The 18,552-nt window shown below is 41.6% G+C and overlaps 1 protein-coding gene across 2 annotated transcripts in view; it reads left to right on the top strand.

Moving 5' to 3' along the window:
- The first annotated feature begins 5,883 nt into the window (after positions 1–5,883).
- nhsa (Nance-Horan syndrome a (congenital cataracts and dental anomalies)) overlaps positions 5,884–18,552 on the top strand; it is a 67,286-nt gene continuing 54,617 nt past the window's right edge. Inside the window, exon 1 of one of the 2 annotated variants that reach the window (XM_080877041.1) lies at positions 5,884–6,369. In XM_080877041.1, coding sequence (XP_080733167.1) covers positions 6,090–6,369 — 280 coding nt within the window. In that variant the 5' untranslated portion in view covers positions 5,884–6,089. Of the gene's footprint in view, positions 6,370–6,397; positions 8,620–18,552 lie in introns of those variants that run through there. The other variant, XM_080877043.1, reaches the window with a different exon arrangement.

Genomic DNA, 18,552 nt, shown 5'->3' with positions numbered 1-18,552 from the left:
TAAGTGTTGCCTGACATCTTTATGTTTGTTATCATGCAGAGTTGGCCTTGATGAAAAAAAGATTTCACAATGTCAACAGTTATTCTTCATAATAATTGCGATTTCGTAAATTGCCTTTTCCTTAGTAAAAATCTACATCTGCTATTGGCGAGATTATTTTAAACTCAGAGTTTTTTCTAAACAGCCAATCTGCTGTTATAACAACTTTTATAATATTACAGGCTAAAAAAAAAGCAAAACCCAAATCAGTATTAACGGCTAAAAAATGAAATAATAAGCACAATAATCATCTAATAGTCATGATAGATTTAAAGACTGGCTGAAAAAGCAGGCATGGTCATGTGTTTATTGCTTTTTTTCACACTACTGTTGGATCATGATTGTGATAATGAGATGGCAAGCCTGAAACTGCATGATTGTGTTAAACTTATGTGAGAATGTAAATGAATCTGAAACTGTGCACGACTGAGCTCTGGTCTTAAGACAACAATGGAACTAATCAATAAAGTCTATTTTTGTTGCTTGAAATGCTTTTATTACCACTGGTTTGCTGTATAAAGATGCCTCAACAGCTCCACTAAATTTGGATGTATAAACAGATGTCTGAGAAACCGTTATCACATGTTGGGTATGAGGGCAGGAGAGATCAAACGGGCAGCAGTCGAAACTTTCTGGCAGTCACAAAGCAGCCGAGCTTTTCTGTGACACAGACACAACAACCGAGGGTCACCCAGATCACTACTGATGGCTGTATTCCCAGACCTTCTGCTGCTGCCATCCCAAAATATCCTCTGACACACTTGGCTCTCATTAAAGACACACCACCCACAGATGGGCCGCTTTCTCAGTCATGTGCTGCACTCGCGTCTCTAATAGCTCCTCTGATTGTTATTATTATCATGCATCATCTGTTTTTTATTAGTTACAAATGTGTTATAGGAGCTGATGAGAATGCTGGCTCACTCATTTGGTCTGTTGGCTAATTGGCATGTTGGTCCAAACAAAATGTTTCACTAGCTAAGGCTATTCTTTATATTCGTGATCCACAGAGGAGGAGGAGTCGTGATCTTTGGGATTAACGTTCTTGGCAAATTTGACATAACATTAGGTACTAAATGCATATCCCCCCATGAGGGTAATTTGGAGTAACTTTGGTGATCTGCAGACCCTCTCTGTCCCACCTTCCTGTCTGTGTGGCAGCTTTTCTTGTAGGTACTAAGTGGAGGCATCACAGCCAACACCTGGGCCTGGTGTGCTGGTCCTCTTTCAAAGCACTCCACTGGAGCTTTGAAAGAGGCTCCAGTGGAGTGCATTTGGTTCATGGCATTCAGAACTTCTCATCTCACATATTCACCTACACTACTGAGCCCACTAATAATACTTTATGTGGTATTTTTCTTTGTTTGTTATGATTTTGAATTATGATCAAGTTCTTCTTATGATCAAGAAGTGTCACATTTTGGTAGTTTGCTAGAAATATAGACTGCCTATTTAGCCATATGTTTAGTAGCTAAATGACATTGCTAGAGAGGTGGTACTCAGTACTAGTAAATACAATGTTATAAATAAGCTGCTAAAAGGAAAATAATTTAATTGAAAGTTTTAGTTAAGTAAATGCATAAAGTATTAGAAAACATAAATATCAAAAATAAAGTCAACTAAAATCTTATCTACTGTATAGTTTTCCATTATTATTTATTTATTATCATGTGCTAGCATGTTAAACATAATCTATAAAGTACTTGCTCAACTTGTTATACAAAAAAAAGTATATTATTTACTTGAGATTGTAAATACTCTAAGTATCTCAAAGTGTTACTAAACAGTATTTGAGTAAATATAGTTACTTTCACTTTGAATATTTAAAAATTCTGGTTTTGGAGTAGTATGATTTTTTTTTTTTAAGTCTGCAAAACATTCAACAGCTCCAGCTCAGTGACTGCATTTGCTGAGGAGACACCCAGCAGACAGCTGTTGGCTGCAGCTAACAGCTGTCCCAGGTGTCAGACAAAGTGGCTCCGCCTCCCTCATTTTAAGCCTCTAAAAAATTCAAATGGATAAGATATCGAAAAACTCTCGATGTTGTTGTTATGAAGAGGATTTAGCTATAGAGAAACAAACTATTTTTGTACTAGGGTGTAATTTTCACAGCAGCTAACATCAGAGTCTGTGGGGAATGGCTTGCCTTCAGAGTCTGCCTCAAGTGGCCGTTAGAAGAACTGCAGTTTTTGGCACTTGTCACGTGTCAGCCATGCTGTTTCCCATTTAGTACCTCACATTTTCTGGAACGTGCAAATCCTCAAGCAAGTTTGATCCCAGCTTTAGTCGCTCATTTCATCTCTAATTTCTCCTGTAAGTAGTTGATTATGACTTGTTTCCAATATGTGAAGTTTTCTCCAAGACTAAATTAAGCCTATCACCGAGACCAAGAAAAGACGGATACTCGCTGAATTCTTTTGCATGATTGAATTCCCAGGGCATTTTTAAGGAATAGAAAAGAGAAACCGATACTCAATCCAAGGAAAAAAGGCAGAAAGTTTTTGAGGCATCTGAGAAAATGAATGAGCCTGAGTAAATAAGTTCAGTCTGGGAAGCAGACGCAGGATGCCAGACGACAACAAGACGCTCGTAATTCCTCTGCGCCATAACCAATATTTGGCACAATCCTGCATGTCGGTACCTGCTGCATCAACTTACAGTCACTCCATCCACACTATAGGTTTATTTCATCTTATACAACGGGAGAGGACTGTGTGCATTCATTAAGTCAGTTGGCTTAACAGAGAGTCATTCTCACTCAACTATAAATACTATTTAAAAATGTTTGGTTTGCATTTCAGGATGACAACTGAGCGTGATGAGGAAACTGTATGTCAGCCATGTGCCTCTAAGTATAAGCCTGCTCTTATAATAACCGTCTCCCACTTAAACAGCAGCTGCCTGATTATTCTGCACGTGCTTATTAGTATTAATGATTCTTACAGATGGATTGATATTTTGTGTTCTCAGACACAACACAGAGAATTAACCGGGCCTCCATTTTTATCTCCATATAAATGAATGACATAAAAATGACACTAAAAGCCAAATAAAGGCATATCAAGACATAGATAGTGTGCTTTGACAGAGGACCTAAGTGAGATACCACAGCTCCGATGGCTGATACTTTAAAAATATCAAAAAGGAACAGAAAACATAAAGAATAACAAAAGGCTGAGGAGGAGATAGGACTGGATGTATACAGAGGTCTGACTGAGAAACAAGAAACAAGACGTAGGAGGAGGATTCAATCAGGAAATCAGAGGTGGGAAAAATAGAGCAACAGAAGACACCAAAATAAAACAGGAAGCGTGCCTGTGAAATGCATCTAATATTCAAAGCTGTCTCATTTCCAAACATGCATCAGGAAGAGAGCAGGGCCTTGCTGTATGCACCACCTTTTTTATATGCTGAAGTTCAACACATCTTCACAAAAGATACGCCAAGGTTGTAAAAATATTATAACTCACTCCACCTGTCAGCGCTTTTTAATGTTGTGATCTGTGGACGTGGAGAGCACGTTTTTCTCAGTTCACGGTAAGTAAACTGTGTCCATATCACCCCTGCTCACTTCAAGTTAAAGCTGACTCTTCTCACAACAAAGATTACCAGCTTTTGTCTGTTCAAGTTCGGCCTTTTGTTCCAGCACCATTACTCAAAGATGACGACATACGGAGCTTCTCTCGTCCCGCCTTTGTCCGCGGCTGGGCTTTGCAAAGGTTGCACTTCTGGTGTGGACATTAGCTAGGCCACAGGAAAGGCTTTGGAGCTGTCGATTCTGGCCCCGTCAGCTGGTGGGATTTAACTAAACACTCATTCAGCAAATGTGAATGAAGCTCGGCTAAGGCTGTCAGGTCTGCAAACAGAGTTAAAAGTGAAGATTAACCTACACAGGGGTATGACAACGTGAAAGCTGAATTATTGTTGTTTTACTGCGCAAGAGTGAATGAAGGAAATGTGCTGGATATCCCTATAGCAAATAAACTAAATCAAGTCTTCTTTTTTTTCAACAGACTTCCTGAAGCTTAAGTTAGATTTAAGAGATTTTAATACTCTGGATTTACTTTAAGACTAGAACTAAAGAAAAAAAAACAACATGACTTACTTTGTGTTAATATGTTTGTGTTGTTTGAGCTTCTTGTGAAACATTGAAACAAATGCATCATTTTTAGCACTCGGATACACAGCCCATCCCACCTTCTGTTTCGTTACCTGCATGCTGATCAGGCTGGTATTGTATTCCAGCTCCAGTGTGTTGGACTGCAGTTGGCAGCAGTACAAATTGTTGGGTGAGATCTGCTGCTGGCTGCAGGGCCACATCAACCAGGACATGCAGCAGGTGGAGAACTGAGCAGAGCGAGGAGAAAGCTGCAGTCCAAGACATCTGCCTTGTCAGAGACGTAGCTGAATGGCATAGAGGACTGCACATCAGCCACTTTGGAGCTCAAATGCAGTCTCAAGAACTCAAAAGCTAAAAAACATAATGGTTGGCATGAATGCGCTGAATGTCCCCAACATCTAGTTAGCAAACACCCTCTCTATGACACGTAATACATGTGATGTGTTTATAACTTGAATATTGCCAAAGCTTTTATTAAACCCTAACCGTAGATACCGCTGCTGAATATTGTATGGTAAACTAAAATCAAAATAAAAACAATGACACGAAGTGTCTCCTTCTCTCCTTTATGTGTGTCCTTCTCTCCTCTGATGCTTTGCAGGTGGAGGCAGGTTCCTAAAGCCAGAAAGAAAAACAAGGAGGAGGTCAGACATCAGGACTTTGTCTCAAAATAATTCTCGAAAGAAATTCAGAAGTTTCTTAACTAATCTTAAGAAAATGATAACTAACATTTTTGTTTTCAGTTAATCTCAGTAGCTGCTGAGGTGCACATGTGTGAGACCTTTGACATTTTAATATATTACCCCAATAATGAAATCCCTTCTTTGTCTCCCAGTTTAGCATATATCTTCCTTTAAAGCAAGCAACTGTTTGCGCGATGTTTTTTCCAAACACATTTAAAGACACTTCGTTAACCTTCTTAACTTAGTTTTCTCTCTTTCCTTCCTCTTTTTTTATTTGACTGCATTTTCCTTTTGTCTTATTAACAGCTTATGGGCCATCTGTTAAGGACTTTTAACTGCAAATAACCTGTATGGATTTAATTTGAGCAAGTAGTGGCACTTTTGTAAAAACATTTTACTAACCACAGGTTTTATCAGATTTAGATGCAAAGCAGATGCACATTTTCCTCAGTAATACTTTGTATTTTTCATATATGTTTGCCTGTTTGCTTGTCTTTTCCCTGCTTTTAATATATTTTGTATGCCTGTGAGGACCTTTGAACCATTACAGATGATACTGGGCTATACAAATAATATTCCCTGAAAGTAATGCATCATGCCCCAGAGCCTCACTGCATTACAGTCCAGTTAATGTTACCCAGTCACTGATTTCTGTGTTTTTCTTTACGTAAACAAAGACATGAGGTTCATGCTATAGCATAAACTGGTGCAGGAAATCCACCAGACTGCAGGGAGTTAAGTGTTCCTGTTCACTGTGCATCCCCAAAACGCAAAGAAAACCAACATCCATGCTTTTTCTAAAAAAGAACAACTTTAGAAGAATAATAAGAATAATTTAAAAATATGGCCTTTTAATTAATTGCTCTTTTAATATTCTGTAGTGTTCGTTCTGCTATGCCTCCAATGCATCTGAAGCGTTTGCTGTGGAGTGTTTACAGGGTTGAAGCAGGCGGAGTCCTGATCCACTCATCCCCGGAACTCCACTCCGGGACTTCCCACATGCTTCTTTTTAAAAACCACCTCTTTTACTTCGTAACAGTGAAAAACACACCAGCATTAGGGCAGCAGATGACCCGGCGCAGCGGCGAGGAGCACAACAGTCCTCTCTAACAAATGAAAGGATGGGGGGCACCAGCGGCAGCAGCAGCTGAGTTCAGTCAAACTGGATCGGGGGCCGAGGGGGCACAGCAACTTTCTTCTCACTCCTGGGTGACTTTTCTTGGATTTATTTCCCGCTCCACAACAATATGCCATTTGCCAAAAGAATAGTGGAACCCCAGTTACTGTGCAGGTATCAAGTCCCAAACGAGGAGGGTCTGGTTTTCGAGGATCTGGTCTCCATCAGTAATGTGGCTCTATCTCGGACCTTGCGGCAGCTGTCGGACCTGGCCAAACATGCCTACTCCATATTCCAGGAGCTGGAAAACGAGCTCACAACCACCAACCAGCGGGTCCGGGGGCTCCAGGGCAGGATCGGCCAACTTCAACAGACCTGCTCCGAGCTGGACCCCAAACAGGAGGCAGTGCGTGAGTACCGACCCGCTCTGAGTATCTGCTTATACCCGAGCTGCCTGCGAGCGCGCGGCTCTGGGAGACAGCTGCACGAGGAGGCACCGTTTTTATTTTCCATCAGTGACGTTTATTCCAAAAGATGACGCAGATTTAAATAAAAGTTGTGTTATTGCTGCTACAGTAGCTCAAAACCAGCCCAAGCTGTAACAAAGTGGCTCAAAGGTCATTTAATAACTTTATTTTTTATATATCTTCCAGAGAGACCTGTGCTGTCTTCCCACGCCGATGGGTGTGTGACAGTTTGGCTGTCCCAGCCTCAAACTATGAGCCACTTAAATCCGGCTATTAATTTGCTATAACTCACCCAAGCAATGACTCTCTCCATCAGCATTTTCTTTGCTGACATAAAAGAGCCACAGATTTAACAACTACATTAAAACCTGACAGATCATAACCATATGCGGCTCTTTAGTGACCTCTAATAAATATATATATAACCACTTAAATATGCTATGATTAAAGAGAACATGTGTGCATCAATGAAAGAGAAGATTTGAATTTTTAAAAAATGATACCACTGTTAATGAGCTCAAACTTATGCATGAATGTTTTTCATTCAAGTAGAGAATTTTGACCTTCTACCAAAAGAAAATAAAAAGGTTTTTAATCTGTATTTTGTCGGGCTTAATTTAACCCATTTTACCATAATGTTTCTTTCTTAAAGAGCTAAAAGAGTCCTGGTAACTAAGGCAACAGGTGTGCTTTAACTACTATAGACTAGTCCTGCTTACCTGTGCAGTCATCCCCCAAAGGCTCGTTTTGAGCAGGAAAAATTCAGTTTGATCATTTTTGGTCATCTCCCCTTTCAAGACCATCAGAATCATGGCAGTCTTGGTGTATATTACATGGAGGATATGGAGCTGTGATATGTGAGGAAAAGGCTCATCCCTAAAGTTATTTGCCATAATACCGATATGAGGAAGTTTGAGGATTATGATGCCCCTGTCTCTGGCCCTTTCACTTTCACCCATGTGTGATCAAGCTCCAACATAATTCACTTTAACCGTGAATGAATTAAAGAAGCAAGCAGGTCTTTTTTTCCTCCGTCCTTCTCACTACGGTAACCTTCTGACAAGTAAAAGCTCCGGTGAGTGTCGGTGTGGGCTGCTGTTATTTGTAAAAACAGAAAGACTTCTTGCCCTGAGCTGACTTCTTGGCGTGTTAAGATTAAACATGTTATTCACACTTGCCCTTCTTCATATGTAAAACGTTGCTTGGCCACCAGAAAGCATTCATTAGCCTGATAACACAGCATGTGGCCATCCCCTCGCTCCTTTAATCTCCCTTCCCTGAGTGACTCGGGGGTGATGTGTTTTGATAAGTGTGTGTGTGTGTATGTGTGTGTGTTTAAAATGACACCCCTCTCAAGTAAGCACTTAGAGAACCTGCATACCCCTCTCTCTTCTGTCCACATCCCACAATTATCCATCCCCAGAACAGTTTCTGCAGCCTGGATATACCCCAGTGCATTTACCCCCCCTCTTTTAGTTTACGTTCAGCAAGTCCTCGCATGTTCCCCATGCAGAACCTGCTTCCTGAGGTCTGTGAATGGGTTACTTTGCCTTAAGGTATTTATGTGCAGGATGGATATCTGCTGACCCCTCTTAAACTCAATATAAACTTTAAGATTTCTTCGGAGATTTCTTTTAATCAACAGATGTGTGTAGTTTTTTGTGGCTTGTTTTGTAGGATTCAGTCACAATAAGCCGCACATGATCAGTAGGAGTCTCTCGTTCATGGGTTATCTTGAAGCTGTAAGTCAAAGGCAACGGTGATGGTAGCTACCCCTTTCAAGTGATCGCAATCCTCTCTTAATTCAAGCTGCTTCTATCCCCATTTTAAACATTTACTGTTGTTACATACAAGTAATACATGCAAGTAATATTACTGGATGAAACGCCACAACAGATTTTGCATGCTGTGTTTCTAGCTAACCCCCTTCCCTAGAAAAGCCTAATTGCTCTTAATTATGCTTTTCATATTAATGTGTGTCACGGGTAGCCATAAACAGCAGTACCCTGCCCTATCTGAATGACAATTGGTATAAATGGAGCACAGATAGCTCAGTAGGCACTGCGAGGGGGGGTGGGGTGGCTTTCATGATGTGGCTGTGACTTGACCACAGGACGACTGCTGGAGGTGGAGGACGCAATGTAGATTCATTCGCCAATAGTGAATCATGCAGGATCAGATGCTAACCTGTTGGTAAGGTATTGCTCTGCTGTGCCACGTTAGCAGCCTGCTGCTTTAATATTGCAGCTCGCTGTGGTAATATTTGCATGCAGGCATGTTTTTAAATCCAGGCTGAGATGCTGACACATTTGGGTCAAACGAGTCCTTTTTTGCTGGGAATGCTGTGCATCTCTTTCACTTTTACTTTGATTGCTTTGATTCTTTATCAGCTACACCAGCTGTATAGGTGCTGTACTGTACTTTACATTTTAGCAAATCTGTCTTTAAACACTGAAATTGATGCTCTCACTCTCATTGATTTCTTGTGCATTGCCTCTGTAAAGTAAAAATCTGTCATTTCTTTTTGGTATTCTTTCTTGGACACACGCAAACACATACAAGTCATATAAGTCCTGTGTTTGAACAGTTCTCCTGTGACACCCCATCAGTGAGCTGAACTGCCATCAGAGCTCCTCCGTGTAGTCTCATGTTAGAGGACTCTGCTGGGTTTTAGGTTACACTGGCTCAGTACGAATGAAGCGCTGTAATAGTTGTGGCGGCAAGTGGCCCTCTGGCTTTTCTGGTCCAAGAGCGCATGGCTGGCAGTTCACCACATTCCTTGTACAAACCACGCCAGAGACTGCAGAAGAATAAATCCAGAATAAAGGAGGAACAGAGCAGACTCAGAGCAGCACAGAGACAAACTGAGCAGAACTCCAGCACGAGATCTGAACTCCCTAAATCCACTGCAAGACCTTCGTGTGCAAACTGTGTGCAGAGTCTTACCTGATAATCTTGTGACTGCAGTTGAAAGTGATAAGACTTGTTACTGGTTGTAGTATTACAACATAAACCTTCAGTAACGCCGTAAAATGCTGACGAAAGGCTTCAAACAACAGAAGTAATACCAATGAGCTGGCATTAGTTCACATCGGATCATAAGCTCTATAAAGAGATATTGGCATATGAATATAGAGCGTCTGTCGGGAAGGGACAGATTTTTACTACTGGAAGCTGTCTGGTTTTAATTTGTAGCTTCAGCTGCTTGCAAGAAAACTGTTTTTGCTAAGAGCAAAGGAGGGACTGCGTGATTTCTGCCAAGTTGTTAAACCTGGATGCTGTGACAGTCGTGGGGGTGGTTGTTGAGTACAATTTAATGATGCATTGGATTTGTGTAGAGCAATCTACCCGTTATAGCTCTAATTCTTAATTGTGCACTTAGCACTGTTATGGCACAGACCAAACATATGTGCACCTCTGCACACAGTCATGGAAACCCATGCAGTGAAGCTCCCAGTGCACAGTTTTTGTACAGATGTTCATGTGAGGTTCACGTCACAATTATACAATTAAAGAGTTGATCTTGGAATATCTAGAAGGGAAGAAATTTCACTAACTGACTTGTTGCAGTGGTGGAATACTGTTATACCTGACGTATGTTTCACTAGTAATGACTTAACCTGATGTGCATCCGTGAAATGTAACTACACATCGGGTTGCAACTATTTTGACTGGCCTGAGCAGCGGCATTGATTCCTGCTGTGCATTTTTGGCAGTGTTTGAATTTATGAGTCATTGTCTCGATATAAGAAATAACAATCTTAGCATCAATGCAGGGATTCACAAATGTCAACAAATTCCTAAAGGGAAATTGGTTAAACTGTTAGAATGGACGTGAAGGAATGTACAAAGAAGTGGAAAAACTAGAGGGACGAGTATGTTTACCTCTGGGAAAAACTGTCGACAACAAAGAATGGAGACCCAGGAGGGGGAAAAGTCCTAGCATTTTATTTTTGTCAAGTTGGATGGCACTTCATATAAAACACCGGGGCATGACCATACAGTAATTAACATGTACTGCACCAGCATGAGCATAAATGCCTGTTTCCCACTTACGTATGGTTACGTCATATTCTATTCAAAGATTCTCTGCACAAGTCTAAATCAGGCCTAACCACTGCACTGTTGACTTCAGTGAGCTCTTTAGAATGACCCATTCTTTTACAGATGTTTGTAAAGGCACCTGTTGGGTGTAGAAATGGGACTGAAAACACCTGAATTCAAAGATTATGAGGTATGATCAATAGTTTTGTCAACATACAGCACCGAAAGCAGCGAATATCACTTGACCTCATTCACTTTACTGGACATCAGTGGAACTAGAAATACACTATTCGGTTGTAACGTTTCCCTGGTTCTTGATTTTATGTTTTCAACTGCCGTGATGCTTTTAAAGATCTTTTTATTTAGGTAAAAACTAGAAACTGTAGCCTAAAACGATACATTAGCTAACAGTTAATGGTTTTAGCTTTGGTATTAACAAAAAAACATGGAGCTTGACACTTTAGACTGGCAGGAGTCAACCAACGACTTAAAAACTCTGACAGAAAAACCTGAACTGTCATCTAACGATTTGGCCTTTTTTTGGCTTTTTTATGTATACGTATATTGGCATTCATGAAAAATAGAAGGGGGCGTGATATAATGATAGTAATGATGGATTGCATTTATATAGCACTTTTCAGGACCCCTCAAAGCGCTTTACAATACCACTATTCATTCACTCTCACATTCATACACTGGTGAAGGCAAGCTACAGTTGTAGCCACAGCTGCCCTGGACAGACTGACAGAGGCGAGGCTGCCATATCGCACCATCGGCCCCTCTGGCCATCACCAGTAGGCGGTAGGTGAAGTGTCTTGCCCAAGGACACAACGGCCGAGACTGTCCGAGCCGGGGCTCAAACTGGCAACCTTCCGATTACAAGACGAACACCCAACTCTTGAGCCACGATCGATGTGTACATTTAAAATTGTGCCATTTTCCTGGGCGTAGTTACTGGAATAATGCAGTAAAATGGCTTGTAATTCCACGGTCAGCCAGAACCAACACCTTATCTTTAAGATAAGACAAAGTGTGCAGAAGACACATTTACTACATTTGTATCTGTCAAAGAAGTCATCAAACGTGTTTGAAATGAAACAAATCAGGTCACGCAGTACTTTCTCTGACACACAAACACTGCATTTTATGTAACATTTAAGACGAGAGCAGTTCCTCACTTTCACAGGAGCTTTTCTCCTGCCTAAACTGCCCATGACGAACGTTCCGAACCATCCTGTCTGTGGACTTCACTCCAGTCTTCCACTTCATCTATGTGACTGTCGTGCAGCTCTGCAAGCCTGTAATAGAAGTTCTGTGGATGGCAGTAGCGTGTCCCCTCGGTGCTTTAAACTCCGCTGAAGCAGCTCAGACCGATAACCCACATTATTCTGCCGACAGCGTTCTCTTATGCATTTAATTGATCCAGTTGAGCCATTACTGCGACTTTGATTTACTAAGTGAGGCAGCGCTGACGAGTCCATCCAAAGTCAATATTTGTCAATGGTGGAATTCATCACAGAGCTTCAGATAACGTAGGAAGGAAATGTTTTGTCAGTGAGGGAAATCAAATTTTATCGGTAGCGTCCTCTAATGTGATTCGGTTTTTATTTGTCAAGTAACTAAGATTAGTTTATGTAATGGTGGAACAGAGAGGGAGAAAGACACAGAGAGGAAATACATCACTGCTTTTCGACTCTCCGCTTCTCTTTTCCCTTTCATTATCAGAATGCATATTTCTGCAGGTCCAGACAACCTTCCATTGATATAGTAGCCCAGCTAATTATAGAGCAGATTTTCAAAGACTTTGCTCACTCATTCCTGCACCATCCCCCCCTTTCCTCCTCTTCCCAGACAGACACAGAGAAGGCCGAGACAGCCTTGATGCTGAGGCTTGTTGTTTTCATTCAACTGTCATATAGCTGATGTCATTTCTTTCTACTTCCTTTGCGGTTTATATTCATCTCCATGACTTTGCATTTTTATGGAGCAGATTATTAAAAAAAAGTTCTTAGCTGATCAAGCTGGACCAAACTCGTTGTTTGGTTTTGTGTTCTATATTTAAAGTTGAGTCTTTGCACCAAACTGAACTGAAGGCTTCCCGTTCACGAGGCCTCATTAACCACTATATAAATACAGGTCATTTACCATTTTACCATTTACGTGTGCGTCTCAGCACCTCAGCCCCGGGTGGGTTGCCTGGCCTGCGATTGAAGTGGTTTCTGCTGAACCGTTCTGTCAAGTCAACCATTCCCAAAAAGCCAGTGACCAGGAAACCACAGCGCTCCCTTGCACTTCTGAGACCTTGCACCCCACACATGCTCCCTAAATTGGCCTGGATAGCTGGTGTCATTAGGGGAGAAAGGGGGAGAAGCTGGAGGCTCTGTTTGTTTATGAAAGGAGGCGTTTCGCTAAAATTATGGTTAAGGCTTTTCATTGCTTTGATTGAGTGAAACGTGTTAGTTATTACACATTGCATTCCTGCGGTGGGACCCTCCATGAGTGCAAGTGCTCCTCAGGCTGTCTGCTAAAATCCCTCTGCTGGTCTTTTGTATATTTTCAGGTGAATAGGCTCCGGTTCCTCCAGAGAAAGTGAACCGTTGGTTTGTTGTTGGTGAAAGGTTTTGCTTAGAGCAGAAATCAAGCATCATGATAACGCGTCTCTCTGCCCTGAGGTGTATGTGAGCGTCTCTACCACACAGACAGTTAATGAATAAAATTCTCCAATTCACTGGTGGCAGGGGGAGCCACCCACCCCCTGACCTTAAAAGCCCGCTGACCTCCCAACCCCCTCCAATCACAGCCCATCAAAACACAAAAGAGCAAACACAGCCGCCTCCATCTTGCTTATCACTCGCCCTCTAAAGACTTGACCGGCCAATTAAAGTGGATTTACCGTTTGACATGAGGCTGAATAGCCACAGGTCGCCAGGCCGACAAAACCCAGTCCTGGGCCTGGTCTAATTAAACTGTCAGATCAATAAAGTAAACAAAGTCATTCGTCCTGGTTGTTACTCATGGCTGCTTTTTTGTCTTTTACTTCCTCCAGGTCCTGTAAGTTGACTCAGATTTCAGTACAGTGCCTGTCGTTTTATGGCTAACATGACCTCCGTAGGGCACGGCAAGTAATCAGATGTTAATCATGATTCTGGGCTTACCCACATTGTGACATTTTCTCTAACTGCTTTATTTTTTGTTATAAATTAACCTGTGACTTGCAACATGTCGCCCTTCCAATCTCCCAATGTGGAGTCTTTAAAACATGGCTGTTATCTCTCAGCACCTTATAGCGCTCCAGTTAGTGCATCCAGGAGCGTCGCCAACAGACAAAACTGGAAGATTTCTTCCACAACATCTGCCCAAACGTCTATCCACACGCATCTGTTATCCTGTACTGCAGCTGAAACTACAACATTTCCTCCAAAGATCAAATATACACGTCTGTGCAGGTTAGACTAACTTTACTGCAGCATGCATTTACGACGTCGCACCACATTCTTTTCCGTGGCAACCTGGAGAAATATTGACAGCTCGCAGGGCTGTAAAACCATTGTCGGCTGGCCTTTGTCTCACAAGAAGCCTTTCAGGGCACCCGTGCTGATTCCCTAACTCAAGACTGCCTTTAAATGACTTTATATCCCACCCTGCTTTTCCCTTCCTCTCAGATCACCACCGGCACCAAGACACATTTAAATATTATGCAATGGTATTATTCATAAGAGAAGTTGGATCTTTGCAGGCAAAAAAAAAAGATAAAAAGTCAAGTGGAATTCTTCTGAAGTCCACATGAATAGCCGGCCCGCTGTCGGCTGTTAGACATTAGTAGGAAGTAAAAGATAAAGGATCTTAAACACTGATGGTGAGTCATACATGTAAAAAATATGAAGAGATTTAAATTAAGTGCATGCTTGCAATTATATTTCAAAGACTTTTTACCAACACAACATTATAGACTGCAGTGAATTTTACTCTATAAGTGATCCTTGACCACAACTGTGCGTCATGACTTTAAAGAAACTCATGCAATGTTACTAAACGCTGGAAAAATCTGGAGCAATGTAAGTTGAAACTGACAGAGTGGCTTTTTAACAGGCAGGAAACACGTGTGATTGTTCAGCAGTCTTTGCCATGCAGGTGTTTAGACTGGGCTTTGACTGGAATGTGAACTTCCCTCACCCTGCCTCTGTATACAAGCGCACGGATCAGCCAGGTTGAGTCTTTTAAAGATGAAAGAGCCTTTTCATCAATCACCGCACCATCACCCGAGTGATGCTAAAACAGAAGGCACCTGTTGGATATGTGGGTGTGTGTAAACGTTAAGCCCGTCACTTTAGGTCTATTTTTATCTGCTTCCTTTGTCCTCAGAAGCAGAAGCTGTGACATTGAGGGTTTTATGCACTCCCATATTAGAATGGCTGTTTAGGTGCTCAAGCTTTGGATTTCTCTATGTATTTAAGATGTTTGTTTTCAATTACAGTATTCTTTGGCCTATTTCTGCTGTTGGCTGTGAAAATAAAACGATACAATGCTTTTATAAGGTGTTGTAGGTGCATAAAGGCAAAAAACAGGTAATTTTGGCTCTTTGATAGGTGGTTACTAGGCAACTATAACTAGGCAATCATAACATCTAACAAAGATAAGACCCATCAGGGGGCAAAGATGTACGCTTCTGCCAAGTTTGGCTGCTCCAATCCTGATCGTGTAGTTGGAGTTTGTGGCCAGAGAAACAAGCAAACACACGCAGACATATGTCTTACACTGAGATTCAGATTTTAGGTTGATTTTAGCTTTAGCCCTGTGACAGACCTGTCCAGAGCATACCCTGCCTCTTGCTCTAAGACAGCTGGGATAGGCTCCAGCCCCCCCGCAAACCTGAAAAAGGATAAGCGGAAGCGAATGGATGGATGGAGGTTGATTTTAGGTCGATTTTAGAAACTTTTCTGACCCCAAAGCGCTCCCGTGGTTGCAGTGCTAGATTTGTCCGTGAGAGTTTTTGACAGCCGTGGCCGTCTTTCTTTGGCTTTGCATGTTTCCCTTGTTTGTGCAGTAGCATCTAATCTCACACACCACACAGGCCTTACCGGTCTGACTCCCAGCAGGAAGTTGTACATACTTAGTCTGTTTTTGTTGTTTAATGACATTTGACTGGTAACAGTGCATTACATCCTGCCACGTGCTGGTAAAACCCAGAGAAAATACAAATGTATTTAAAGATTAAAAGCAGTCAGGCAAAGTATTTGATTTCTTTTTGAAACTCAGTGACTAAATCGTCCCATATCATCATCATATTATAGAAACTCTCTCTGAAAAAACAGATATTCTGTTGCCTGTAACTTTGTCTCTCAGTGATCATTTACATGATTTTATCAATGTTTCAGTTCACCAAGGTCTAATGCGCTCTAAAAATGTGACATTGTTTACCATCTCTGCTTGACAGCCTGCCGCTCCTCTCACAGCAGTGATAATGGTGCTTCGGTTCATGTCGACCTCGCAAACTTAGCAACATTGTCACAAAATTCAGCGACGCTTTTTAAGTAAGCAAATCAGCAAAGGTCACACTGAGTTTGTTCACCGTGTGGGAGGAGACAGTGTGTTGCTTACATTCTTATAGCTTTCTCCCTGTGTGATCTCATCATAACTTTAATGTTTAACTATTGTGTTTTTGTCAGATTTTTCAGGCAGACGACGCCACTTTTATCAATCAAATGGTCAAAAACGACAAGAAAATACACAAAAGGAGGTACTGCTGACGAAAAAACCTTCTCCAAGTGATCTCATGAACCTCCCTCTGCTCCTCTCATTTGACTTCTGTCATTTCAGAGTCCAACTCTTTCTCTGCGGTCTTATCTGCCCCCTGCTGTGCTTGTTCCCTCCTCTGGGCTTTCTCCCGTCACACTGATTTGCACTTTTGGTGATACAAGAGGCCGCTGGAGTGTTTTTGAACAAACTGACCTGGATACAGAGGTTTTGTTGGTCTGCCTCTTGACACTTCAACACCATGTCACTGTCTAAACTCATTCCTTTATTTATTCCTGCAGTCTTCTGGGGATTATTTCTGTTTTAGGAAAAACACGGATTTCCGTTTGTTCGGACGAGTCGAGGTTTAATGCCTCAGATAACACTGGACAGGTCAGGATGACTCTTCACTAACCAGCTCATTGTGCCGTGAAGCACATAAATTCACCCTCCTTCAGCTTTTGTTCCTCCCTTCTTCTTCTTACCCTCCTCGTCTGGGACATTTCCTCGCCATCCCGATTAATCTTTTATTTTCGCCAGTAATTTCGGAGCCTGTCCACTGCCTCCGGCTTTTTTTTTTATACTTTGTTCTTCCCTTCTGACTGCAAGCTTTCTCTGAGCTCTCAGAGTCTCTCTCTATCACTGTCCCTCTTTTCAGTATCCTAGTTTCTTTTTTTGGGATTCAGCCAGTTCCGCTCCCAGCAGCCCCACTGGGAAGAGACCATCCTGCTATAGCAGCAAAAAAGTGCAGTGCCATAAAAATGGATGACCTGTTCTCCATTATGTTCTGCTTTTCAGTTTTCTGAATTAAACATTTACTGACCACCAATCAACCCTGAAAATACACGCTTTGTACTCGCAGTAAATCTGCTTGGTTTAATATTTAATGCAGCTTTTCAGCACTTGTGTATAAATCACTCCACAGTGAGTTTTTTTTAAATGAGGGGCTCCAGACTCAGTGTTGACTGCAGACCTTCACTGGAGTCAAACTGGAGTAATCAAGCATCCTGTGACTCAGACTGAAAGAGAAACAGAGTTCTTTAGATTTCCAAGGAAATCCTTTGAGGTTTATTGTGACCATTGTTACTGATCTCATAACACCTCAAACTTCCACTGTCAGTTCTTACCGTTATCTATGTAATTAAGAGAAAATGGGATATTCTAGCTTATTTCTGACATATTTCCAAGAAATTAATTCCCAGTAACCAGCCTGAAGAGCTCACTGGGGAGTTCAGAGGGAACTTCCACTGATATCTGAGCTCTGGAAACATGTGTTGAAAGAAATGTCGTACTGTTGTTTCTGCACAATAGGTAAATCCACAGACTCCACCTGTTTAGATTCTCACACACCCCGGCATTATGTCTGTCCAGAGCTTGTGTGGAGCTGTGTTCTGTAAGTCTACCATAACAAACTACTGCTTTGTATACTGTACACACAAGAAATGGCACAGTTCATCAGCAGCTAAGTGGGGGGATAACACCTAAGTGTTCAGCACTCTGGGAAGTGGGGATTGGTGGAATAAAGTGAAATTATATTTGACGCAAACCCAGATTTATAACCTCCATCGAAACTGCTGTAGGGCTGTTGGGGCTTTTTCTACTTTCTATCTTCATACCGCTCACACCATCTACAGCAGAGGAGCTTTGTTACTTGAGTTTTAATTCAGTCACACCACTTCTGTCAAGGTTTTGTGTTAGTTAATTATTTTTTGTTTACTTTCTGTTTCACTTGTATCTCATTTTCATCCTTCTGCATGTGTATAGTCAGTGTTTCCCTTTGTCCTTGTCAGTTTGTCTGGTTTTACTCTGTGTTTGATTACTTCACATGGCTCTGCATCCTGTATATGGGTACACCTCAAACAACCCAGACAAAAGAAAATTATTATTTATAACTGCAGTAATATTTGGCAGCATGAATCTGGGAGCTTCCTGACCTTCCATGCTCATATCTGCATATGTAGAAGGCAGACAGAGCAGCAGCAAGAGAGCATAGCAGGCATCAATAGCGGATGGATGGATGGATGGATGGATGGATGGATGGATGGATGGATGGATGGATGGATGGATGGATGGATGGATGGATGGATGGATGGATGGATGGATGGATGGATGGATGGATGGATGGATGGATAGATAGATAGATAGATAGATAGATAGATAGATAGATAGATAGATAGATAGATAGATAGGCAGGCTCTAGCCCTTCTGTGACCCTGAATTAGGGGGATAGATAGATAGATAGATAGATAGATAGATAGATAGATAGATAGATAGATAGATAGATAGATAGATAGATAGATAGATAGATAGATAGATAGATGGGCTCCAGCCCTTCTGTGACCCTGAATT

The sequence above is a fragment of the Rhamphochromis sp. 'chilingali' genome (genome assembly GCF_963969265.1).
Source record: "Rhamphochromis sp. 'chilingali' genome assembly, chromosome: 3".
In the NCBI taxonomy this organism is placed as follows: Eukaryota; Metazoa; Chordata; class Actinopteri; order Cichliformes; family Cichlidae; genus Rhamphochromis; species Rhamphochromis sp. 'chilingali'.
The sequence above is the reverse complement of the archived record's forward strand: the minus strand, read 5'-3'. Positions and strand labels throughout refer to the sequence as shown.